The sequence below is a fragment of the Chrysemys picta genome, chromosome 14 (assembly GCF_011386835.1).
Source record: "Chrysemys picta bellii isolate R12L10 chromosome 14, ASM1138683v2, whole genome shotgun sequence".
NCBI lineage: Eukaryota > Metazoa > Chordata > Testudines > Emydidae > Chrysemys > Chrysemys picta.
In genome coordinates, this window is record NC_088804.1 from 22355142 (window position 1) to 22381485 (window position 26344).

Here is a 26344-nt window from a genome sequence, read left to right on the forward strand (position 1 = left end):
GCAGAAGCAGCATGTTGTTGTAGCTTGCGCTGACTCGGCTGCCGCAGTGCCAGTGGAAGTGACACAGTTTTCTGCTGTAGATGCAGGCTGGCAGGCCCAGGATCATACTGGAACAATAAATACTCCAGACACAACCATTCTGAATACTCAGTCATTCCGCAGCAAATTCCAGATAGCCCAAACAAACAGTCTCTAAGGCCACACTTCACTCCAATGGCAAGTCAGTTTATAGCCAGTTCTAAACAATGGACTTAAGTAGAACGTCTCCTGTGGCAGGTGGGCCGCAAAGGAAGCCTTTATCCTGTGTGGCCTTGTCTGCAGAAGGCCCTTTTCCGGAGTAAATTCCCACAGTGCTACTCTGCTGGCGGTTGTAAGGCTGGGAGCAATCGTGCAGCCACAACACTGGCTTTGCAATGGAGCTACAGAGATGCATTGTCACCAAGACTTCGCACAAGAGCAGGAGTCCACCGGCATAGGTCAGATTGCGGGATGCAGGCCCAGGGCCTATAGGAGGCATTACAATCTGGGTGCAAAAAGTGTAAGTATTTATCAAGGGTGGTGCCTGACTAAAGCCGCCCTGCCCATTCATCTACTATGTGAAGTGTAATCTGTGATGTCACCGATGTTCATATAAAACTGTAGTAACAGCCATTAAAAAAGCCGTTCCAGGTGGAGCGACATCATAGCTTTGGTTTATGCTGATTTTTATTCCATCGTGGCACAATGTGTCAATAAAGTGAAAAATCCAGCAGAAATGCTTAGTACTGCTGCTTGAGAGAGCAGGGGGCTTCGTTTTTTCTGTCATTAGGGTATTGCTAATGAGGAAATAGAAAATGGCCTATCCCTGCTTAAAATCTGTTACCTTCTATTGCATTGTCTTAGCACACGGGGTCTCATTGCTGTCGCAGCCTGGTCCTTACCTCTCTATAAAAGTGTAACGGTAAAACAGGCGTCGTCACACCGGTTATGTCTTCAGACAAAACAGCTATTCTTGTTTCAGGCCAAAGTCTTAAAGAAACATACCATGATGTCCCAGGAATTTTATATTTTATAAAACTTTAGTGATACTCACACACTGAATATTAAACACAGAAGAGCTCCCTTCCCAGATCCATTGCTGAGTTCTATATTACATTCTAGGATTTAAACAGGAAGCCAAGATTTTCAAAGGTGATTCATAATTTTAGCAAAAAGAAGAACAGGAGTACTTGTGACACCTTAGAGACTGACATTTATTAGAGCATAAGCTTTCGTGGACTACAGCCCACTTCTTCGGATGCATATAGAATGGAACATATATTGAGGAGATATATATACACACATACAGAGAGCATGAACAGGTGGGAGTTGTCTTACCAACTCTGAGAGGCCAATTAATTAAGAGAAAAAAAAGAAAAGAAAAAACTTTTGAAGTGATAATCAAGATAGCCCAGAGAAGTGCGCTGTAGTCCACGAAAGCTTATGCTCTAATAAATGTGTTAGTCTCTAAGGTGCCACAAGTACTCCTGTTCTTCTTTTTCCAGTACAGACAGTTTGATAAGAAGTGTGAGAATACTTACAAGGGGAGATAGATTCAATGTTTGTAATGGCTCAGCCATTCCCAGTCCTTATTCAAACCGGAGTTGATTGTGTCTAGTTTGCATATCAATTCCAGCTCAGCAGTCTGTTTCAAAAACAGACTCCAACGAGAGACTGCTGAGCTGGAATTGATATGCAAACTAGACACAATCAACTCCGGTTTGAATAAGGACTGGGAATGGCTGAGCCATTACAAACATTGAATCTATCTCCCCTTGTAAGTATTCTCACACTTCTTATCAAACTGTCTGTACTGGGCTATCTTGATTATCACTTCAAAAGTTTTTTTTTTTCCTCTTAATTAATTGGCCTCTCAGAGTTGGTAAGACAACTCCCACCTGTTCATGCTCTCTGTATGTGTGTATATATATCTCCTCAATATATGTTCCATTCTATATGCATCCGAAGAAGTGGGCTGTAATCCACGAAAGCTTATGCTCTAATAAATTTATTAGTCTCTAAGGTGCCACAAGTACTCCTGTTCTTCTTTTTGCGGATACAGACTAACACGGCTGCTACTCTGAAACCTGTCATGATTTTAGGTGTCCATCTCCAGACACAGTCGAGGGGTTGATTTTCAGATGGCTTAACGCTTTCTGAAAGTCAAACCCGTTTAAGGTTTCTCCAATTGGGAGCCTAAAATCAGGACACCCAAAATCAATAGTCTCATCTGGAAACCTTGACTGTAGTCCTGTCAGGCTGTTTCTCCCTCCTGCAATATTCAAACTTTCCCTTTCTCCTCCACTACCACCCCAAATCTCTCTTCCTCTAGTTTTAAAGGCTATATTTTCCTGGAGCTGGGCATCCACAACTCTTTCCATTTATACTGGAGAGCAGAATATTCGTAATTTCCTAAAGTACCATGTGAATGGCAGAACACATCTACCTTAAAACTGAATGAATCTTGCATTGTAAACATTTGTGTGATCTGAGGGTTCACTAGCACTGTCCATTCATGGAGAGGTAGCAAGAGCATAGTTTGGTAAAAGCAGATATTTGGGGCATTGTAGATATCAGTAGTTAGCTCTCATACATTGTGAAAAGATTTAAAGATGCTGATTTACTCAGAGAAAACATATCAATGATCACAGGACCAGGGAGCATCTCACTTTAAGACAAACCTCTCCTTGGACCCGTATAAGCAAAGAGTAATACAATGATGGCCTCTCAGTGTCATGTTCATTGTATCTGGGCTTGAGACAGTCATATGAGCTTTGTAGTCTTGAACTACACGACTCTTTGGATTCAGATGGCATGGAAACATCAGGGTAAAGGACTTCTCTACTTAAAACAAGCCATAAAGGTATTGAATATAATTCTTATTTTCAGGCTGACTCTGAGATCCAGCTGGAGGACATTATATAAGAGGTCTCAAGTGACTAGAGAGGTCAATTTTTCCTATCATTTGTTTAATTACACGCTTGTACAATGGAAAACTTTCAGGGAGGAAGAGCAGGCACAAAAGCAATGGGTGGGTTTTCCTCTCTTACAGGAAAGACATTTCCTATAACGTCAAATGTGTTGCAATATCCTTGTAGTTTGATTGTTTTGGACAGGGTGTGTCACATTTTACATACAGTAGCGTATGTGTTGGAATATTAACACCACAGAAGTGACATGTATGTTAGTGTGTGTCTATGACACGCATGCCAGTCTGACCAGAAGAGGAAGGAAAGATTGTGGAGAACGGAGTTTCAGGGATAAGGAAGCTTGGCTGGGTTGAAAAGGTTTGAAATCATGCAGTCAAAACAAAGTGTTCACGTACCTCCCTAAAAAGTGTCACTTTACATGTACAGAGGTTTATGAGTCTGTTATAGTGTTTGAACTCTGGATCCCAGGTTGTTTAGCTCAGGCATGAGAGGTTCATAGTTTTAGATCCAAAGGTCACCGGTTCAACCCTCTCCACTGATACCCTATCTGGATGCCTTGAGCCATAGCTGCATTAGATCTGAGCCTGGTAAATGGTGCTATATAACTTTTAGGATGAGAGTGGGAGGAAAAGAATATGCACACAGAAGCTGGGCTGTTATAAAAACCGGGAAGACACTAGGAATGCTAGATTTACTCTGTGCTGTTTCACATAAATACCTGAGGTTTATAAAGACATGCCAAAACTAACCAAAAAACCTGTGGCAGTTGCCCTGATATGATGAACATAGGCAGCCCGTGATGGGTTAATTCATTCCCTTATTTCTATGTAAAGGCCCAGTCTGATTTTATTTCCAAAACAAAGCTAAAAGTATGCATAATAGAAACACACACTTGCCTTCCTCACAGGGCTGCTTTGAGGATTAATTAGCTAATATCAGTACAGCTCTTTGAAGATGGAAAGCAGTACAAAAGTACCCATTATCCTGGCTACTATCTATTAGTAGGATTAGAACAAAAAGTCTAATCTTCATCCCTGACTTCAGGGGGATGTGCCACAGCCATTGGCAACATGCACAGTTCCACAGGGCCTGGACTGTGGACATGAAAGGCCTGACCCGAGATTAGGCTCAGCAGCACCACGGGCTCCCACAGAGCCAAACTTCAGAAGGGGAAAAAAGCCTCAAATATGCAAACAGCTGCTATGCAATGGAAGGATGGTCACCACAGGTATGGCACAAGTTTCCCAGACTGAATGGCTCAAGCTAGAGAGCAAGAAAGCAAACTCCTTTTATGGGACTACCAACAGGACCCAGCCAAAACCGGTCACTGAAGGGCCCAATCCTCCACTCCCCTGCTCATTGAGCAGTCATGGACACCAGTGCAAAGGGGGTGTACAATATTACCAGAGCAGATGGGAAGCATTTTATACCCACTTTGCACTGACGTGACTACACAAGGTTGCAGGGCTACAGAGAATCAGGCCCCTGCTGAACACAAAGTTTAACTAACTGACAAGATTGGAGTGGGAAGCTGGAGAGGACTTTGGAAAGGTGATTCATGGCAGTTTGCCTACCTGAACTGGTCCTGAGGGAATGTAAGAAATCGATGAATTCTCTTAAGCCAATCTAGCAAGTCTCATTCATGCTAGGAAGAGCACGGTTGTGTCTTTTTATAACTTGGAGGACGAGATTATATGGGGCTGAAGGACTGAGAGAGAGCTGTAACGGTGAGGAAGGAAGTTTGGGAGAGCCTCCGAAATTTTGGCCTTAGGGTCGAATGTTTAGATGAAGGGAAGAGCTGGCTAGAACAATGGTAGACATGAGTTAAAAGTTGAGCCTGGGGTAGGAGCCATGGGCTGCCCTATCCAGGCAGGAGGATCAAACAAAAGTTGCGAGCTGGATTGAGAGTAATAATATGTAAATATACATTGGCCTTTGGCATTTTCAGCTGGGTGAAAATGAAAACTGAGCTGAACATACAAACAAATGTAAGGGAAAATTACCTACAGTGCTGCTTTTCTGAAGATATCCTTTAGACAGAATCCACACTCCTCTCTGTGAGCTCTATAGCGCAAGACTGGCAGAACTTCAGCTCTTAAAAAATGTTGACATCTGAGGGAAGCAGTATCAGGGTTGTGAGCCAGGTGCCCTTATTGGTCAGCTGCAGCAAAGGTCACCTCCAGTATCCTTGTTCTTTAAACCTATAAGTGTTCATCAGGTTGACTCAGCCCAATTTGCATGATTAATATGCCATAACTTCTTTCAAGACATGGAACTTCTGTGTGAAATACATTACAGCTGAGATAAAAATATAAATCCCTTAAGGACAGTTTTATTAGATCAGTTTTGAGCCAGAATTACAATGATTATTCACTCCCATCATTTCATATTTCATATAATAGCAGGTCATGTTATGCTGTCATCAAACTATACAGCAGGAGAGTATCTGACCAACGCGTATTCAGAAGAACCACATTAACTTAAGATAATGGTTCCACTTTTTTACCTCTTGCACACAGACTGTGGAGAAAAAAAGGTTAACTGAAAGGACCTAAAAATGTTCAAATTCCATTATATAGATTCCTTGAGGCCAAGTATAGAGGGGTCCATACTGGCTTAGATCAAGTATAATATCCATTTAAGTTTGGATATAGTCTCTCAGGAAACAACAACAAGCCTTTGCAAGTAACTGGACTTATGGTCTACTTGTTTTTTACCCCTCTTACTAGTATGAACCTATGCTAACATTTATATATTCTTCCATGTCTTGACATCTTGATTGTAGAACTGGAGGGAAGCAAATAGCAAAATAATAAGAACAAGAAGTTCTTACTAGCAATCTTCATCAGCAGATCTTAAAGTGCCTTACAAAGAAGGTCAGGAGCATAATCCCCATTTCACAGATGGAGAAACTAAAGCAAAGTACACAAAGAAGGGAAGTGACTTGCTTGAAGTCACTCAGCAAACGATCAACAGAGGCAGGAATTGAACCCACGTCTTTCAAGTCCAATACCTGTGCCTTATCCACTAAGCAATGCTGTCTCCTTTGATGAGGCCCAAAATGTGAAGAGAGAGATCCCTGTGGAAATGGAAACCACACTGTTCATTAATAATCACACAGGCAGAGAAGTTCAGATACAGGATAAATATGTTTTCACCCAATTTTGAGACTTTTTTAACCTTTGTATAAACTCTTCACATACAGCAGCATGGTTCTGGCGACATCTGAGCCATCAAATTAAACTGGAATGTCGGAATTTTTGCAAACTTTGGAATGGAATTTATGTATTTCCTATTATGCTCTTGTAGAATTCATAAATCATATTTAATGGGAAGTATTAGCACATAGTTACTGCAATTATGTGATGAATGTTTGATTTCTGGCTCCCAGCTTGAGAAATGCATTGGATTTCTGTGATCTCTAGAAAGGTAAAGAAGAAACCTCCTGTTCTAATTAAAGGCTAATAGCTTTAGTTCACTGCAATGCAAAGACATTAGTTTAAAAAAAAAAATCCATCCCTATCAAGCTGAAAGTCTGCTGTTAAATTAGACTTGAGCTATACCCCAAATCTGCATTCTCCTTTATCATCCAGCAGTGTCAGTCTCCCCAGCTAGCTAGCGCTACCAGCAGGAGTGCCTCTACAGTAGAAAAAAACAGCCTCATTATTCCAGCAACAGCCAGCAATGGGACAGCTGCACTGGTGCTAAGCTGTTAGTGTAGACAGAGCTCAGGGGTTACCACCGCTCTGTCAGGACAACCTATTCAAAGCAATGACGACACAGTGGGGTAAGATCCCTCCTCCGCCCAGCTCTGTCTATACTAGTGCTTATACCATTGCTACCACTAGTGCAGGGGTTCTCATAACAAAATATTGGTGGTCTCAGAGTGCGGCCACCAACTCTTGCTGGTGGCTGCTCCTAAAATACTTAATTAACTTTAGGAAAAACAATAAATAGACATGTCCAAGGGCCAACCCATCTCTGTCCCTACCTCCCATGGCCCTTCAGTGAGAGCCTGCCCCGGGGAAGGTGGGTCGGGAATTCACTGGCTGCCTGCGGAGTCCCAGGTTCCCCATGCCCCAGCTGGGCGGGAGCAGGGGAGCTGCCCAGGGGAGGTCCCAAGCAATTTAACATCACAGCCACCTCCACTGATGAGCCACTTCTGGTGCAGTACACACCGGCCCCAAGTGTCTCCAGAGGTGCTGTCTGGAGCCCCCAAGGAGGCTGCACAGTGCAGGGCGCCACTCCCTGGTGGCAGCACCAGTGCAAATACCAAGGTGGCGCATCTCGCTTCCCTTCTTAATAGCGATTCAGGAGCAACAGCTGGGCACTGCAGGGAGGGGCTACTGCTTTCCAGGAGGGTAGACTGGGGGTGGGTGGGGGCTGTGACTCAAGGGATATTCAGGGGGTGGACGAATGGCTTTAAATTGTGCCTCCCACTATCAACATATACAGTTGGGGGAGAGGGGGAGATGCAGTGCCCCCCATGCCCCTCCTCCAATCTCCACCCATGCTTCGGAGGCTGCTATGGCCGCCTTTGAGAAACGCTGCACTCGTGCCCTTGCAGCACTGATGGCAATTGCTAGAATAGGGATACTAATTTTTTCTAGTGCAGACATGAACCGGTCTCAAGAGCATGCGTGCATTTAAAACATTCATCCAGTCACTGCGTCATCTGCCAAGTAAGTGTCAGCTGAGAGTGGGGTTAATAGCTTGGCACTGCTTGCACTACACTGCGTCCTTCTGCCAAGAGAGGAGCTGGCCCAGTTTTTCAGAGTCCTTCACCATGGGAGGGTTCTTTCCTAAGAGAAGCTATGAAAGGTAAGCAACAGAGTGTAAAGATTGCAACTGCCCAGCGTGTTAGTGCACCAAAGTGTGCACACAGGTAAAACTGCATGTTTGCGCCAGGATAAGACACCACTGAAAGTCAGATCCTCTAAGGATTCGCCAGTCTCCTAAAGGGTAAAGCAATCAGAGTGCTAATAATCACAGATTGTATCAGTGGAATTGTGTGGTGTTTTTTTTTTTAAATCTGGGAAATAATCTAATATTAATAGTAAAGTGATAACACTGTGCCCTTCAATAGCTCCTTCCAAACCCGGACCTCCTGGCACTCTATAGCCAGCAATTAATGATTAACAATAAGAATACCAGAAGGCAATATTGGGTCAGATCAGTGGTCCATTTAGCTCAGTATCCTGTCTTCAGATGGAATGAACAGAACAGGGCAATTTATTGAGCGATCCATCCCGTGTCATCCAGTCCCATATTTTTGCAGTTGGAGGTTTAGGGACACCCAGAGCATGGGGGTGTGTCCCCGACCACACTGGCTACTAGCCATTGATGGACCTATCTTTCATGAACTTATCTAATTCTTTTTTGAATCAGTTATACTTTTGGCCTTCACAACATCACAGTCACAACCCTCTGCGAAGCAGGTCAGTGTTGTTATCCCCATTTTACAATCAAGGAAACTGAATGAGGAATTTAAATCACTCATCCAAGGTCACACAGCAAAGTATTGCTACATCAGATCAATTAGCTGCCTTCAAAACTTTACCCCAAAACAATTACAAAAGATTCCTCCAAACTGTTCAGCTGTTCAAACAGGGAAGGACTTGGCAATACAAGCTGCATGGGGGCAAAACATGAGCTAGCCATAACTTCTAGGAAAGACTGCCATTATGTCTCATCATTCAGTCACTACGATAGCTAGTGCAGGGGTCGGCAACCTTTCAGAAGTGGTGTGCCGAGTCTTCATTTATTCATTCTAATTTAAGGTTTCGCATGCCAGTAATACATTTTAACGTTTTTAGAAGGTCTCTTTCTATAAGTCTATAATATATAACTAAACTATTGCTGTATATAAAGTAAACAAGGTTTTTAAAATGTTTAAGAAGCTTCATTTAAAATTAAATTAAAATGCAGAGCCCCCGGATCGGTGGCCAAGACCCGGGCAGTGAGAGTGCCACTGAAAATCACGCGCCATAGGTTGCCTACCTCTGAGCTAGAGCAACAGCATAGGAGGACAGCGCCCCACTGTGGCAGCCAAAATTCCTACTTGTGCAACATCTGGAGGAGATGATAAATGCAGAAGTTCTGCAAATGTTTTTCAGCAGCAAAGCCAAGCTACGCTGACTGTACGTGGTGTGGGAGGGACAGAGAGGGTTCCATAGAAACAGAAGTGTTCAGAGTGAAATTAATCAGCCATTTGCCTCTTCTCTCTTTGAGACTGAGGTTTTTCCATACTTACATGGCAAGGGTGATGAATGGTGATGTGACTAACACCAGACAGATATTTCCATATCACTCCGTCCTATGAGCACCCACGCCTTACTGCTTGTGTCTGCTGGTTAGAGCACAGGACCAGGAGTTAGGATTCCTGGGTTCAAATCTCAGTTCTTTCACCAACTTGCTGTGTAACTTTGAGACCTACTTTCCACCTATAAGATGGGGATAAGAATTGAAAAGCTGCATTTGTGTCTTAGGCGTCAGATATTCCAGACTCTATATTTTTACAATACCTCCATGGACTTTATACGGTTTGGGATTTTTAGACATCAGTGGTTGAGTGTGCTCAAATGTCACCGAAAAAACAGTCCTGCCAAGGCAAAATCTGAGCTACATGTAAGCGTCATAATTAGAGGGAATTTGTTACCGTGTGTGTCCGTGTGCACGGAGTTAGCATTTCTTTGGGATGCTTTTGAAAAATAAGTCACTAGGAGGATCATTATAGGGAAGTGTTCCTCCAAAGCCCGTATCAGAGTAGCCCCAGTTCTCTCCCAGTGTTACTATTCAACATTCATATGAAAGTTATTGGGACAGATGGTGAGACAACAGAGGCTAAAATTCCAGCAGTTCACAGCTTAAACACCCAGCTCTCTATCTCCTTTATGTCAAATATAAATAGAATCATCTCCCAGCTCTCTCAGTGCCTAGCTACAATCAGTCCCTGGAAGATGAGCGACTGGTTAACACCGAATCAAGACTGAGGTGATGGTCATAGGAAAACATAAATCCTTTGAAAAAACCTGCCTCTTCTGTAACATTCCCCACTATCAAGGGCACGCGCCCTCAGATTACTTCGCAGTACTGATGCCCAAACAGACATGCTGTCAAAAAGAATCCATCTTCCCTCTGCTCACTACCAAGAGATAGAGCCCCATAGCATGGGGCTCTATCTTGGCTAGAGAGATCCATACACTATGCCTGGAGGAATCTGCACCAAAAAATTAAGAATGCGGTGTCCTTCCATGACTTCTAATACAAACACGGACAAACAAACCAGCACACAAACCACCCTATAAATGAATACAACTATTTACCCTGCAGCCTGGGAAAAAAAGAAAGAACGATTGTTCCTGTTCTATTTTTTTTAAACACATGGGGAAGTGCCAGGGGGCAGGGGAGGAAGAAATTAACACACTACAGAGATCTAGATCACTTGAAAACTGGGTGCAAGCAAACAATATGTATTTTAATATGGGCCAAGGTAAATGTATACAGCTGGGAACAAAGATACTTTCAGGATGGGGAACTCTATCCTGGGAAGCAGTGAGTTTGAAAAAGATTTGGGGGTTGTGGTGGATAACCAGCTGAACATGAGCTCCAAGAGTGATGCTGTGGCCAAAAGAGCTAATGCAATCCTGGGATGCATAAACTGGGAAATACTGAGGAGTAGAGAGATTGTTTTACCTTTGTATTTGGCACTAGTGTGACCGCTGCTGGAATACTATGTTCAGTTCTGATGCCCACCATTCAAGCAGGATGTTGATAAATTGGAAAAGGTTCAGAGAAGAGCCATGAGAATGATTAGAAGACATGCTTCATAGTGATAGAGCTCCATCTTGTTAGCTTAACAAAGAGAAGGTTAAGGGTAGACTTGGTTCCAGTCTGCAAGTACCTACATGGGGAACACATATTTAATAATTGGTTCTTCAGTCTGGCAGAGAAAGGTGTAACAAGAACCAGTGGCTAGAAGTTGAAGCTAGACAAATTCAGACTGAAAATAAGGTGTAAATTTTTAACCGTGAGAGTAAAACCATTGGAACAATTTATCACAGGTCACTGATGATTTTTAAATGAAGATTGGATATTTTTCTAACAGATCTGCTCTAGAAATTATTTCGGGAAAGTTCTCATGCACCCACTGTTTAGAAAGCAGGGCTGGTTAGGGCCTATAGAACACCACTGCTCCCGAAGCCTTGGCAGAGGGAGTGGAAGGAAAGAGGCATTCAATAGATAGAAGCATTTCTCTCCCCCCCCAGCTTTCTGCCATGTTGCTCTGTCAGGGACGGATCCAGTAATACACCAGGACTGTGGTTTTAAAGGGTTTGCGTATACCTCCAGCTTTGTCAGACCTGACTTTCTGTATGTTACTTTGAAACCCACAACCATTAACAGTTGTTACCTCAGAGGGGAGGGAGTCTGTCAAGGATTAGGTCTTAGCGTAAAAACACCAGTTGCGAAGATCTGACCTACGCTGATGGAAAGCTGTCATACACGACTAGTATAACCGTAGTCAGTCAGTAACCCAATATTTAAACTTGTAAAGTAATAGTTAACTCTTACACCTTAGGCTCACTAAAACTAATGAAAATTGAACAATAAATACACGTAGGCAAAACCAAAGACTGAACAATTATATTTTAGTGACTTTCCAGCTTCAATGATTATTAGGCTTGGAAGGATTTGAATTTTCTCGGTAAACATCAATTTCCCCATACACACACACAAACCAATGGAAAAAACATTGCCTTTGATGATCATCGAAATGTACAGATAGGCAAAGTAAGAAAAATGCTACTTGAAAACTTAAGAGTTTCATTTAAGGATGTTTACTTTGAGTATTTTGACATATGATGCTGATAAGTTATGTTTTAATGGTTTTTGAATCTCAACGTCTACTGTCAGATAATTGTTGTCACACCGCTCCAATTTCTGGTAACTGTGAACATTTTAATTGATAAAAAACAGCAAAACTGCTCAAAATCCATAATTTTGCACAACTATGAAAAATTTAAGTTGACAAAAATAAAAGTGTTAAAAATAAACTGATATCTGTCAAAACTTATAAAAAAATAAAACCCAATTCTGCCAAACCTACTTATGATCAATGATTCTTTGTAAATTGGCAGCAGCTTAGATCTGTTTAGTTGGCTGTTACTTAGCAAGTATGCTAAGTCCAGTTGGGTTTATTAGTCATTAGAATGGTAAAACTGACTTCCTGCGCAACTAAAAATCACACAAATTCACCACTCTCTACAGATGGCATATACATTTCTAAATAGCCAAGATGGGTAGGGATGCAACACCATGCTCTAAGTGTCCCTAGCTTCTGATTGCCAGAAGCTGGGAGTGGACAGGGAATGGATCACTTGATAATTCCCTGTTCTGTTCATTCCCTCTGAAGCATCTGGCATTGGCCACGGTCAGAAGACAGGATACTGGGTTAGATGGACCATTGGTCTGACCCAGTATGGCCGTACTTATGTTCTTAATAGTCACCAATAACCAAATTTATCACGGACATAAGTCAATGCAAGTCATTGGTAGGCTAATATTTGTAGCCTTGTAAAGAGTTTTATGAATTAATAGCAACAAATAAGATATACTGCAGTTTCCTGGGGGAAGGAATTAGAAAGCCCAGAGATCGCTGTGTCCATATGACAATAGACATGGATTTAAGAAAAGCTTCAATTTCCCCCCACTAGATGGCGTATCTCAATTACTAATCTGCACTGGAATTCTGAACCTTTTAAAAAGCAAGATCTTTCCTCCCTTTGCTACAATTTTCCATCATGTTTGCTTTCCACTTTAAAGCCAGACAGCTTAAAAAAAATAGGGGGGGTGGGGGAAAAGGATAATTTTAGCTAAAAATACACCATCTGCCTGTGGAAAAAAATCTAGCTTGAGTCTGTCACATCTACAAGGAACCAGGTTAATATCCAGCATTGGAGCAGATGGTTTCTTTATATAAATATGCCCATCTCCCCATAGTGACTCTTCTTCAGCTGCTTCCTGAAACTGCTGGCACTGCTTTACCTTGTTTCCTAGGTGATGACTGTCTCTTACACTCAGCCCAGACATTATGCAGCTGGAATGGATTTTAGAAGTTGCCATCTCCTGCCCATGACTGCTTCCAATCCCTACAAGGGATGCTGTGGTGGACAGACATCTCTGTGCCAAAGAACAGCAACAGATGGATGTTAATAAATTAGCTTACAACTGCCCTTTTGCTCCAGATGATCAAGTTTGCGGAGGAGTTCTGAACCCAACCAAATAAATATAGTTGCAAGCTCAAGGCTGCAGGATTGTAAGCGGGAGGGCTAGGGGATGACACTGGATCTTCTGGCAACATTCAGCAAAGTTCTGCTAACGTGGATTGGGACAAACATTTAAGTGGGGCTACTTTGAAAAGGGACTCTGTAAAAATGGCATTGAGGGCTCCATTCTCCATATCAAGTGTTCTCAATTTACAAGTAGAAAGGTATTTTTCTCACTGCCAACCCCAGAAACTCAGGTTGGGCAGAGATCTGAGCAGAATGCTTTGCTTCTTGTGCACTATCAAAAGCAATAATATGCTCTGAACGCCAAATTAGGTTTTTGGCCCAGTGGCACCCGTGCAGTCTCATTACATTCAGGAGTTTATTTGCATCAGTGCTTCAAACTAGACAATGATGCTGAGAAAGAAGAGAATTCAGCTCACTTCCTTTTGGCGCTGCAAGAGGTTTTGATTTTGGTCATCTGCTCACCTAAAGACGACTCATCTGTGTTCACTGCAAGCCAGTGTTATTGTGATTAAGTTATAGGCAACACCCTGGTGTGTTCAGCCATTGGGATCACTCAGTCATCTGAACATTCTGACATCACAACAGAGCCTCTATTAGAGCACCCTATTGTCACTGCGTTGGGAGCAGAGAGAGATGGAGAACAGGTTGAGATTATTGAAATGCAGAATAAAACAAAGTGATGTTCTTAGGAAACTTCAATTTGTCAGATGCAAAACGACAGCCCTGGAGCCCAGCGTAATCCATTAAAGATCAGTCACACTCTGCCCCAATAGTATGGGTGAAAAGAGGAACCTGTGGGTAGTCCAGTCTACAGACTGACCTTTTCCAGCTGCTAGCAAGGATGCTTGTAACGGGTTCTGATTCCCAACAACAGTCAACTGAAGCTAATATGATTTAAGTGTTGTCCTGAATCAGAGCCATCATGAGGACACCTGTCTACAGGAGGCAGTGGGACCTAGTGAATAGCGTGCTGGATTGGGACTCAGGGGACCTGGGTTCTGCCACTAATCGGTTGGGTGACCTTCAACAAGTCACTCCACCTGTTCCTTAGTTTCCCCATGTGTAAAATGTAAAGCATGTTGAAGCCATAGCCATTTTTGTTAGAACAAAAGAACTGAAGCCAGCATCTCATTGTACATGGACCACTTTACAATCAGATGTCAAATTACCCTGAAGTGACTACTGATCTTGGCTGGATTTAAATTGATGATCCTGACATGAAAGGCTTTGTGTCTCATGAATTATCCAATCATTGTCATCTGCAATCCCTCTTTGGCAATGTCTCATTTTAAGTGTTGTGACTATGAAGGCAACTACTTCAATTTACAGTTTTCTACAGCTTGCCCAACTTGTGCACAATGATATTTCTAAAACAGATACCAGATTGTATGAAAACATGTAAGATTACATTTATTTGAAAATCTTTGAAGATGCCAACTGTTGCATTACAAGTACCCTGCAAATTAAACTGTACTCTCCTGCTTTGGTATTATTATGCACTCTGACTGGTCCATTTATAATCTACTTCTGTTCTGCTTTCCAATAAAGTGGAAAGAACTACGGTACTAAAGACAGCGACACACAACCTAGCCCATGAACTCTGCAGGGGAAGATCAATACAGGCTTACTCATAGCATGTTACAGGTGTACAAAGTAAATTAGGTAAACCCAACACATTTGGTAAACTGTCAATAAAAAACACCTTTCTCCAGTCAGATTCAAAATTTTAGAAGCCTGACAAAAAAAAGTCTTTATTTTGATTTTGCTACTAGGCAAAGAATATAATATAAAAACAATTTCATTTCTTGTACGTTTTTACATATAAAAGAAGGCACCTTTGTACATGTGAGCTTGTCTTACAATGTTTCAATATAAATAGTGGAAAATCAGAAGATAACAAGCATAATTCCATCTAGAGTCTGCAGCTTCAACATGTGTAGGAAACCATCCCAAATCATTATTCAATAGATAGTTTGACATAATAAAACAACGTGCCTCATATTTGCTCATATTTCAGTTCACAGTTTTGATGTACTTGATTTGTTTTAAAGCAAAACACATAAAAACATGACACTCCGCCAGGGTGCAGGGGTACATTCTTTTCTATCACAAGACATACATATACTGCACTACTGCAGCACAGAAAAAGGTTAGTTCTGGCTTTAAAGATAATTAATTTGAATTGAAGATTTGTTGATTATACTACTACACCTTGAAAATACTTTAAAGAAATGATAATTAACACCTGCAGTTCAGATTCAACACATTTCAGTCAGAGCAAAGCATTTTTCTTCTACAAGCCAATGCTGAGATGACAATCCCAATTCTGCGATTGGATGGGAGATGCCAGCCACCACCATGTTAGCAGCCTTCTAGGTCTAGCCTTTCCATACAAGGATAGCAGGAGCAAACTAGCTACGCACATTTTGTCCACTGTTGCAATAAAGTTCAGCTAGGCATTTGTCAGACTTGTATGTGAATAAAAGACTCAATAATTAGCATAAAGTTGTAGCAAGCAATGAAGAAAAGTTTGAGAAGATATTTACCTTCTCAGCAGAAGTCCCTTCATTCTTGCAACCTTTACAGTCCATGAGTAGACAGTGGGTAAAATTTTCAAGACTGCCTAAGTGACTTACGTCACTCTTAAAAGTGGAACCTAGGAGCCTAAGTCATTACAGTGACTCTGAAAATTTTTCTGAGTGATAGTTGGTGTGAGAAACATAGCTCCTTTAATGCTTTATGATCTTGATTTCAGTTTTCAATACACAGTATCTTAAACAGCACAGCAAGGCAGTTTAAGATAATACAGTACTATAATTCTAGATTCACAAAAACCAAAATAATATTTATATCTGCCTACTGCATTTACTTAACTTTATAATTAGCTGCACTAACTAGTAATCGTTATGTTAAATAAAAGATCACAGTTGTCAAAATAAAATTCCCTTCATTGTAAAGTGAAAACACACACTCAGAAAAGGTTTAATCTCCATACCGTATTTCTGCTCTTAGCTCATGTGAAAGATAATTTATTAACACTGCTGCCAACTTCTGTTGGAGGGCGGCATTTCCCATTACAAGTGCAGTCAACTGTGCAGCATCAGTCCAGTCTAAGTTCCTGATAATAGCAAAGGCATCATCATAGAGCTTCTGTTGCTCAGCAGGAGGCAATTCCAGTATAATCTGAGGGATTGGCTTAAACTGTCCAGCAGTCATCCAAGCACCAAATAAACCACCAACTGCACCCCCTAGAAAATCAATGAAGATGTAATTAGTCAGTCTCCACTTTTTTATTATTAAATTTCAAATCCTACCCAACAATAGCCAGGCTTCAAACAACAACACTGGTGCTGCTAACTCTATCAGAACTCAATGAGGAGAGTTGGGAGGCCAAGGCACATTTACTTTAATGGTTATATATAAAACTAGTTAAAGCCAGAAAGAGTTTCCATGATTTTAAGTCAGCGCCCATCGCAAAACAATTCTTAACACAATCAGTACTAATAACTTAAAGCCCTAAATCAGTGAAAAACAATCATCCTTTATGGCACTGACCGGTCTCTTCAGGAGACGACAGAAGATCACAGATTCTGGATAAGACAGTTTTTTTAAATAAAGCCCTCTGGTCAAGGAAACTAGGAGACAAATCATACGTTGGTGGCCAAGGTTAATTTACTTCTCTCTCTCCTTACAAATCCACAGCACGGTACCTGTTTTCTGCCTCTGTTAAATAAGGCTTTTTACTCTTGTTCCTTTGTAAAGTCCCTGCATGGCTGGTGCTTATATGATGCCAAACAGGAAACAAACCCAGCAGTTTGGGGAGTACTGATTTAGAGACAGTCACCCTATTGATTACTGAATCAGCACTTTCTCACTGGTCAGGCAGTACCATGGATTCCAAAACATGCTCTTATCTTTGGTACAGAGCTGATCTGTCCCATCCCAAGAATACTGGGGTGGGAGATCCTATGGGGCTGTCAAGGGGGTCACTGTGCCTACCCCAGGTGGAAGTTTCAATAGTAAATGCTATAATGGGTGCTCCCTTTCAAAAGGGAATCAATCCCAAGCTGTAAAGTAATTCTCTAACATAAAACAGCAAATGTAAAGTCTTTAATAATTGACACCACCACCAGGAGAGTCCTGGTTAGCTTAGCTGCCTTAGGTTTGCAAACTGGATTCAGAACCACACTGCTCAGCTTCCAGAACCCTCACACTCAGGGACTGCTTCTAGAACATCATTTATATGCCCATTTACCCATTTCACACGACAAACATTTTTCAATTTGCAAATTTTACTGAGCTTGCAACTCTTCTGGTGATGCTAGTGAAATGCTTGAAAGGCTATAATGGCTGCATTCATCTGCATCAAACCTTTATGAGAACATCAATACCTGATTTAGAGAGCACCACATGCAAAAAATCAGATGTGGCTCTTAGACTGGAAGGCTTCTTACACAATCATTTGGTCTTCTTCAGTTAACATTCACCAATCCACTCCCCTCAAAGGGATCCAAGCAACTGATCTAAGCACTGGAAAGCAAGATAAACTGCACATTTCTCAGGGGGCAGATGCAGTAGGGAAACTCACCGTATGACTTCCTCACAGCCAGGGATAATGATAACTCTCCTATTCAGTTTACAGTAAAAGAATAACACAGCCAAGGACCCATCTACACCATAGTTTGTGCATATCCCTGCTAAAACTTAATTAAAAGTGCCTCCATAACCAAGCTAAAACTTTAGAATGTTCAGGACAAGTGTTAGTTAAGTCACTTACTTCTACAGTGTAAGAATCTAGATAAAATCAGAATTCTCTGACTCAGTTACAGTGGTATATAGACAAGGACACACACAAGCACCCAGTCTCCCTTCCAAACAATGCACTTGTTGCACTGTCCCTAGCAGCAATGTCAGGAAGACAGTCACTTAAACTGGGGTATATAGGACAATGCACCTTTTAGTTTTAAGGTAGCTGTCCCTTTTTATTTTATTTGTGGCTGTAACAGGTTGGTTTCATTTGACGATTTCTAAAATTCCAGTTATTTAAGTATATGGACAGCTACATTCTTCTTAGTACTTCCTACTGGTCTGGATATTATAAATTTCTTACAACCATTTGGTTTTACCTATTTCTTACTGGAAAGTTTAGTAGCATCTTTGTTACAAGACTTTTTTTCTGATAATTAAGAAGCATGTTTGTAATGCTGGTAGCTTTACAGTTACTCTTTGCATCTCCGGCTGTGCTGTTACATGTTTATTTTGTATTTCTCCAATGCCCTTTTGTGGCATTAAAGCTATGAATGAAGTCACTTGGGCCCCAATTATTCAAACTCACGAGCAGATGTACAACTTTACTCATGTAAGTATTCCCATTGAGGTGTACGGGACTGCTCATGTTAGTAAACTTACATGTGTGGCTCAAGTGTTTGAAGGATTAAGGCCTAAGTGACATCAGTAGTAATCTAGCTTTAACGCCACAAAAGGTTATTAATAAAGGAGATATCTGGAATTTTCTCTTCTGTATCTCTCATTGCTAGTAAGCTCAGGGCTTTAATATAATTTTTGTTATACAGAGAAACGCCTATTGACAGGGAACATGGTACTCTGAAAAAACTAAAATACATCCAGCTTGACAAGCAGCACACTACAAAATGTTAAATAAATAAACCTTACTGTCAGAAGGATATTTTTATTAAGGAAGGATCCTAACTCCCCTAGATATGGTTAGCCTGGGAAGATTTCCTCCCCCTCACTTTATACCCAAATGAAATAAATTTCCTTAAGGGGTAAAACTGGGAGTCTCCAACCCATTTTTCTTTATCTACCAAAGGTCTGTAGGAAATGATCTAACAATAGTTCCTCCAGGGGGCTCCATATCAGCCATGAATTTAAGCCGAAGCACTCTGCTCAGAGTATCTTTTCACTGTCAGAAAGTATTATGAAAACCTGCTTTACCTTCTATTTAACCCACATCGCACATCAATTCTTTAATTCCTTAGTTCAACAGCTCATCTTATTATGAGCCAAACCATCTTTCCTTATATGGTAGTGTGTATTTACCTATGGCTATTCCAGGTGGACCCCCCATTAAGCCCCCGAGAAATGCTGTTGCACCCGCTACTAGCGCTCCTTGTCCAGAATGCTTGACAGCAGCCTTCATCTTCCTCTCCTCAGAGATACGGCACAATAGGTGTATCACATCATTAACGTCGAGCGGCATCTTGGCTAGTTAGCGCCCTGAAAAGATATTTTAAGGTCAAGTTTATAAAAAAAGGATCAGTTCTTGGAATAACATTTCTTCTTCCAAAAGAAAACAGACCAAAAGTTTTGCAAGTAGCCAATGAAGCAAATTAAACAGGAAAGTAGGTGACAGGTGTTGCATACTTCCAAATGTATTTGGTTTTGTGCAGATTTTTTAATCTGGTCACAATCACAGCAATGAAACATTTTTAAATGTTCTGCCTATTTGTACAGTGTGTTGTCTTTAGCCTTGAAAAACTCATGTCCATTCAGTGTTGCAAACAACTACATGTGAAAAAAGATACAGGCAATGACTCAGTCTTACATCAAGATAGGATTAGCAGATTATAATTTACAGGCATCCTTAATTCTGGCATTTCCTAACTTCGCAACACTAATAGCATATTTTTCAATGAAGGTTTGTGTATGTATAATATACATTTAACAAGTCAATTCCTTACTTTCTTGTAAAGACAGGCCCTTAGATGTAGAAGTGAAAGTAAAGAGTGTCAGAGAGAAGTGAGATTTTTTTTCACCTTAACTTTAAATTTGAAAGCCATTTCATAATGAAGAATTCGATCCCTTTCTGTAACATTTAAAAGGGCAATGACAAATGTTCATATTGTGCTAGTACACAAGAGCCCCAGTCAGGGGATTTGACCTTATTGAGCTAGGTGCCATTAAAACAAACCACCAACAAAAAGCAGTCACTGCCCCAAAGCACCTTACAACCTAGGTGTTGATTCACTGCAGCTGCCTCATCCAGGCCATGAGTGAGGGCGAGTGTGAAAAGGAGCCCCCAGAGCTGCAGGAGGATGCCTGTGGTGAAAGAGGTAGATGTGGAGGGTTGGTGATGTGGAACTGACAGGGGGTTAGGGAGTAGGTGAGATATGAGGCTGAAATTAGTATCAGGCCAGGAAGGTACAGAAATGACATGGGTTGGAGCGTGTGCCTAATTAAAAGACACAGGTGAGGGCCAAGGGCAGATGTAGGGCTCAGGGAGCATTATAATTAACATTTGTAAGTTTTGGGAGGAAGCCGCTGAGCCACCAGCAACACTTCCTGCAATTTTAGGCAAATATTAAATCTTCTGTTTGCCACAAGATGCTAGTGGGTATGTATAAGGCAGGGAAAATAGTTTAATGTATATTTTTAAATATCACTGTTTCTCTCACCATGTGTTCTTGGTCTGTGTCTAAATAATAAAGACGTTTCCATGCTCTACGGTATTGTGTATATTGCTCAGATGCACTGTACTGACACACACTGCTCCTACATCTACATCTATCCTTGATTGTCTCCTCAATGAGACTGTTGCATAGAGAAGTAGACTGAAGACTGAACTTTTCATCCTGGTGCAGTGATAAACAGTAAAAATAGTTTCTAGATGAGGAGCAACAGCTGGCAGCAGGGTGGATAAAAATCAATGATTGATTAAAAACAAAATCAGATTTTTTTGATAAAATGCTTTTTGAGGAAAAACCTACCTAAAGATAGTTTTAATTAAAATACATTATAGCTCAAAGATATCTCATAATGGAATAGGGATTATATATTCTAATTCTATAGTATGAGAATATATTCATGTAATGTTTAAGAAAAGTTTTGTAAAGGAGTTCCAATAGTTCATGGATTAGGGACTGAATCTTATAGAATTCCAGGGGCTTCTGTATAGATTATTTAGGTTAATCTATCTACCCAATGGGACTCAGTGCTCAGTCTAGAAGCTACCATCAGGGATGCTTAGTTTTGCAGTTCTCAGACTGTGGATTTGTGTCTCCAGAGATAACATGCTTGTTAACAGCAAAAATGTTTTTAAATAAATATATAGAGGTGAGAAATATACCTCAACCCTATTGTCCCTCTGCAAATTTGTGTACACAGAATCAATCCCTTACCTCTATCTAAAAGTGCAAAGTTTCAAAAAGTCCAACGAACAGATGATTGTTGGGGGTGGAATAGATCTGGACAAGGAGAAGAAGTCTGGAGATAAATGTGAGAAGGGAGGAACAGACAGTAGAAACAAAAGTAAAACTGTTTGAGCAGCATATTCCAGAAATCTTGAGGTCTTTCTGAATATAGCCTTCATTGATTTGAGATCTACCGTACCATTCTCTCATTAGAAGGGAAAACCTATAATGGCAGCAGGCCATAAAAGAGACCCAGTTTGGGAATAACAACCGTTCAAGAAATATGTTTGCTGATGGTGTTTTAAAGAAAGTCACGCCAGTGAACTGGTGGAAGTCACTTAAGCACTTGGATTCAGAGACTGTTGAAGTGATAATCTCACTTTTAACAGCAGTAGCTTCTTCTGCTGGTGTAGAAAGAATATTTTCTTCCTTCGGACTAATTCAGTCCAAATTGAGAAATCATTTGGGACCTGAAAAAGCAGGAAAGCTTGTTTTTCTTTTCCAGATTATGAACAAAGAGGAAAATGAAGGTGAAGACGACTGAGTTAGCAGCAGAACTCAATATTTTAAGTTTATCATGTTGACCTGGCTGACAAAGTCAATTTAATGTTTGGTTTAAAAAAAAAATTAATGTAACTATTTTAGTAAACAATTTTAACTAAAAAAACCTGATTTTAAAAAACGTGAATGTTTAATTAAATTCAAAAATGTATGTTTGTTTTGTTAAAATATTATATGTTTGCCATTGAAGAAAAAAATTCAGAATACACAAGGTTGTTGTTTTAGTTAAAACAAAACAATTTAAATGTCTGTCTGGTGATGTTCTCTTCCTAATACAGCGTAGCAAGAAAATCCTCCAAATATTAATGATTAACCTGTTGAACTGAAGATATTTATGAAGTCATTGGGAGGTAAACTATCTGCTTCACTTACCTTTGGTAAATGAAATAACCAAACAATCATTCATTTTCTGTTATAGCTGTAAAACTAATCTGAAAATTTTTCAACATAAATCACTTTAAAAATGTATAGTGTGTACCTTCTAAAAATGAAACCTACATCTATCTGAGTTGTGAAGAATATGTATTAAGGGTGTAATAACCAACAAGAATGCACTTTTATGTAGAAATCCATGTTAAATCGTGTCTTCATGACTAGTGATTTAAGTCAATTTGATTTAAATAAAATCCACCCTGGCTGGAAGGGTGAATAATATGAATTATCAGGTTTCATCTTGTGAAAGTTCATTGCTGAATTCAAGGTAAGCAAATTTCACCCTGAATGAAGGCCTGAGAATTAGGGATACAGTCTGGATTGATACGGAGCACCCTCAACTACTGCCAACTTCTCTTGTTGATGGGCAGGAGGAGAGCACAGAAGCACATGTATATATATATCCTGCTGACCTCTATGCAGCATCTGGTACTATCAGTCATCAAATAGCCCTGTCAAACTCCCAAGGACCTCAGGAGTGAATGGAAACACCTTGAAATGGCCTTCCCCTTAGGCCAAATCCAGAGATTCATGGAGGACACCTGTTTAACTCCAAACCCCTCACCCTGAGGTATTCCACAAGACCCCTTGATAGGAAGCTATTGCAATGCTGATGAGATGACAAACAACTCTCTAAATCTCCTTTATGTCCAATTTAAACAGCACACAGCCCCAGACGTGCATTTTGGGCGTCTTTTTGGCCTCTTCAAGGATTCCGTCCTGCGTGGCCATACTATGACAGTCTGCATCCCTATGTTCATTCCTTTTTCAAGGCTATGATAAATTCTATACAAAGTATGCCTTGTGAGGTATCATTTGAAAACTCACAATTTGCTGATTATCATTGTCCTGGTAAAATGTGTGTAGCAAAACTGTATGTAAAGTTCTAAGATTATACTGTATGATATTACCAGGAATCCTAGAAATCCATTTGCCACAAAAAACAACCGCAGAAAAACAGAGACTCTTTAGTGTTTCTATTTTGTGAAAAAATAAAAACATACATTAACTAAATTTTATTGAAAGTACAAGTGTCATTTATTCAATGCATGCAACCTCCCCCTCTTTTGGCTGATTTTTGAAAGAGCTTTAAATTTACAATGGAACTCCATTTGTCCAATCTAATTGTGACCAGGGCGAGATCGGATAATTTGGATAATCTGGAGAACTGGCAAAGAGCTTTCTATCCCTTATTTTAAGATGGGCGGGGGGGTGTGTGTGTGTGAAAGAGGTGTGTGCGCGCCTCAGGAGGCCACGGGCAGCAGAGCTGACAGCCAGAGCCCCAGCCACCCAGGGCTGATAGCCAGAACCCCAACCACTGTCAGCTGGTGGTTCAGTTAATATGGAGAGCTGGATAAATGGGGATCTACCGTATATCAATAAAACACTGTGTTCAACTGATACATACACACACACACATTATATATATAGTGGCTAGAGAAACTAAAGTTCAGCATTTCATTTTAATCAAGGAAAAACATTTTTTTTTAAATCGGCGTATTTTGTTTTTTTTAATCTTGGAAAACTAGGATCCCTGGATATTACTAAGAGCAGCCACAAACCAGTTCCTCAGCCAGGTGTCAATGAAATCAAATAGACCACCACCTGATTAAATGGCCATTCTTTGGCAGGAGAAAGGGTGAGAAAGAGAAATTTACATCTTGGCAAAGAAACAGATGGAGGGTCCCATCCCTACAGACTCTGTCTCCCAAACCCCAGCTGGAGATGATCCTCAAGGAAGAGGAAAAGATTAAAAAAAAAAAAAACCAAGGGAACAGACACCCAAATGATCTCTCCCTTCATCTCTACTCAACATCGATAACACTTGAAGAACACAGGAAATAGCTTTGGACTGGGAATAGAGATCCTGACTGAAAGGAGTTCAGACAGTAAGAGAGACACGTGGTGCTTTGCATTCACTTAAGTTAGGTATTAGTTGCATTTTACCCTTTATTTACTTGTACCTAATTATGACTTTTGCGCCTCATTACTTGTAGTCACTTGCAATTTATCTTTCTGCAGTTAATAAATTTGTTTTATTGTTGTATCTAAACCAGTGTGCTTGGATTGAAGTGTTTGGGAAACTTCAACTGGGGGGATGGGATTTGCGCACATCATTTTCTATTAATAAAATGACGGACTTCACATGAGCTTGTGTAGCCCAGGAGAGGGCCGGACAGTACAAGACACACATTTCTGAGGGAAAGTCTGGGCCTGGGAATTTGCTGGTGTTGCTCTGCAGTGTAATTCAAGAGTGGCTGGCTAAAGCACTAATACAGCATAACTAGGGCCCTACCAAATTCACGGTCCATTTTGGTCCATTTCATGGTCATAAGATTTTAAAAATAAATTTCATGATTTCAGCTATTTAAATCTGAAATTTCACAGTGTTGTAATTGTAGGGGTCCTGATCCAAAAAGGAGTTGGGGAAGGGGGGGGGGGGGGTCGCAAGGTTATTGTAGGGGGGGTTGTGGTACTGCTACCCTTACTTTTGGCAGCAGTGCTGCCTTCAGAGCTAACCAGCTGGCGAGCAGCGGCTGCTGGCCAGGAGCCCAGCTCTGAAGGCAGAGCCACCACCAGCAGCAGCAGCACGGAAGTAAGGATGGCATAGTATGGTATTACCACCCTTACTTCTGCACTGCTGCCTGCAGAGCTGGGCCCTCAGTCAGCAGCTGACACTGTCTGGCCGCCCGGCTCTGAAGACAGCAGCGCAGAAGGGTGGCATGGTATGGTATTGCCACCCTTCTGCACTGCTATTAGCAGGATGTTGCCTTCAGAGCTAGGTGCCCGGCCAACAGCTGCTACTCTCTGGCTGCCGAGCTCTGAAGGCAGCACCGAAGTAAGGGTGGCAATACCATGACACCCCCCCCCCCCCAAAATAACCTTGTGACCTCCCTGCAACTCCCTTTTGGGCCAGGACCCCAATTTGAGAAACACTGGCCTCCCCCCGTGAAGTCTGTATAGTATAGGGTAAAGGCACACAAAAGACCAGATTTCATGGGGGGAGACCAGATTTCACAGTCTGCAACACATTTTTCATGGCTGTGAATTTGGTAGGGCCCTAAGTATAGCTGGAAGTAATCTGAATGGAGGCTGTGTGTGGGCAGACCAGGAGTGGTTGCTCTCACAGCGAAGCAGTGTAAAAGACACCCTACCTAGTCACACATACCTAGCTGAGAAACACCTCTCCCACCATCATCTTGGTGTCTCAAAAGAACTACATTCAATGGAACAATTCAACTGTTGACCAAGTGGGGAAGCTTGTTAGCGAAGGAGAGAACTTTTCCAGGAGCTGGATCTGTGCTATGGAGATCACTCCCACATAAGATCAGAATGACCACAATCCTCCCCACTTTCACAGCCAAATGCAAAACTAACTTCTTCAAATTAGCATTCCCTCAACAATTTCTTCTCACAGGCCCACAAGCAACTCACGTAAGCAAGCAAAGAAAAACTATAAACTAATCAAGCTATTTCTCCTCCAGTTTATGAGGGGGGAAAAAAGGAGAGCATTACTGTTATTTCTATTTTTAATTATGTGTTAGACACTCTAATACCATAGTGCTAGAGCTCATGCAAGTACCTAAATAGATAAATCAGGCCCTAGTTTAGCAATATTGGCTTGGAGTTCATTGGTACCATGTCTTTTTATTCCAGGAAATATTAACGGTGGAAGAAGGCTCCAGTGGTTCACAAGAGAACCCCAAGGGTTTAAAAAGTTGCATATTGCCAGGCAGGCATACGTTTCAAGCATAATTTGAGAAATTTGTCTTTGGAAATTGGACTGAGTCTCTAGGGTAATACACAGAATTGACTAATCTAATTAGCAATATAAGACCTGACCACCTCCTCACCCCTGCAACTGACCCAATAATACATGCCAGCTACTTAAGTCAGATAGTAGTTCACCTGAGAATATGACTAATATAGGTGTCTGTCTTCTGTCAGTCAACAGGCTGAC

The 26344-nt window shown here is 41.1% G+C and overlaps 1 protein-coding gene across 2 annotated transcripts in view; it reads right to left on the minus strand.

The window, feature by feature from the left end:
- Window positions 1-5252: 5252 nt before the first annotated feature.
- C14H19orf12 (chromosome 14 C19orf12 homolog) overlaps window positions 5253-26344 on the minus strand; it is a 32463-nt gene continuing 11371 nt past the window's right edge. The window contains exons 2-5 of one of the 2 annotated variants that reach the window (XM_065567112.1): window positions 19301-19477; window positions 16236-16488; window positions 9202-9391; window positions 5253-6027 (exon numbers count right to left, since the gene is read on the minus strand). In XM_065567112.1, the coding sequence (XP_065423184.1) occupies window positions 9337-9391; window positions 16236-16488; window positions 19301-19460 (468 nt within the window). In that variant the 5' untranslated portion in view covers window positions 19461-19477 and the 3' untranslated portion in view covers window positions 5253-6027; window positions 9202-9336. Of the gene's footprint in view, window positions 6028-9201; window positions 9392-14957; window positions 16489-19300; window positions 19478-26344 lie in introns of those variants that run through there. The other variant, XM_065567111.1, reaches the window with a different exon arrangement.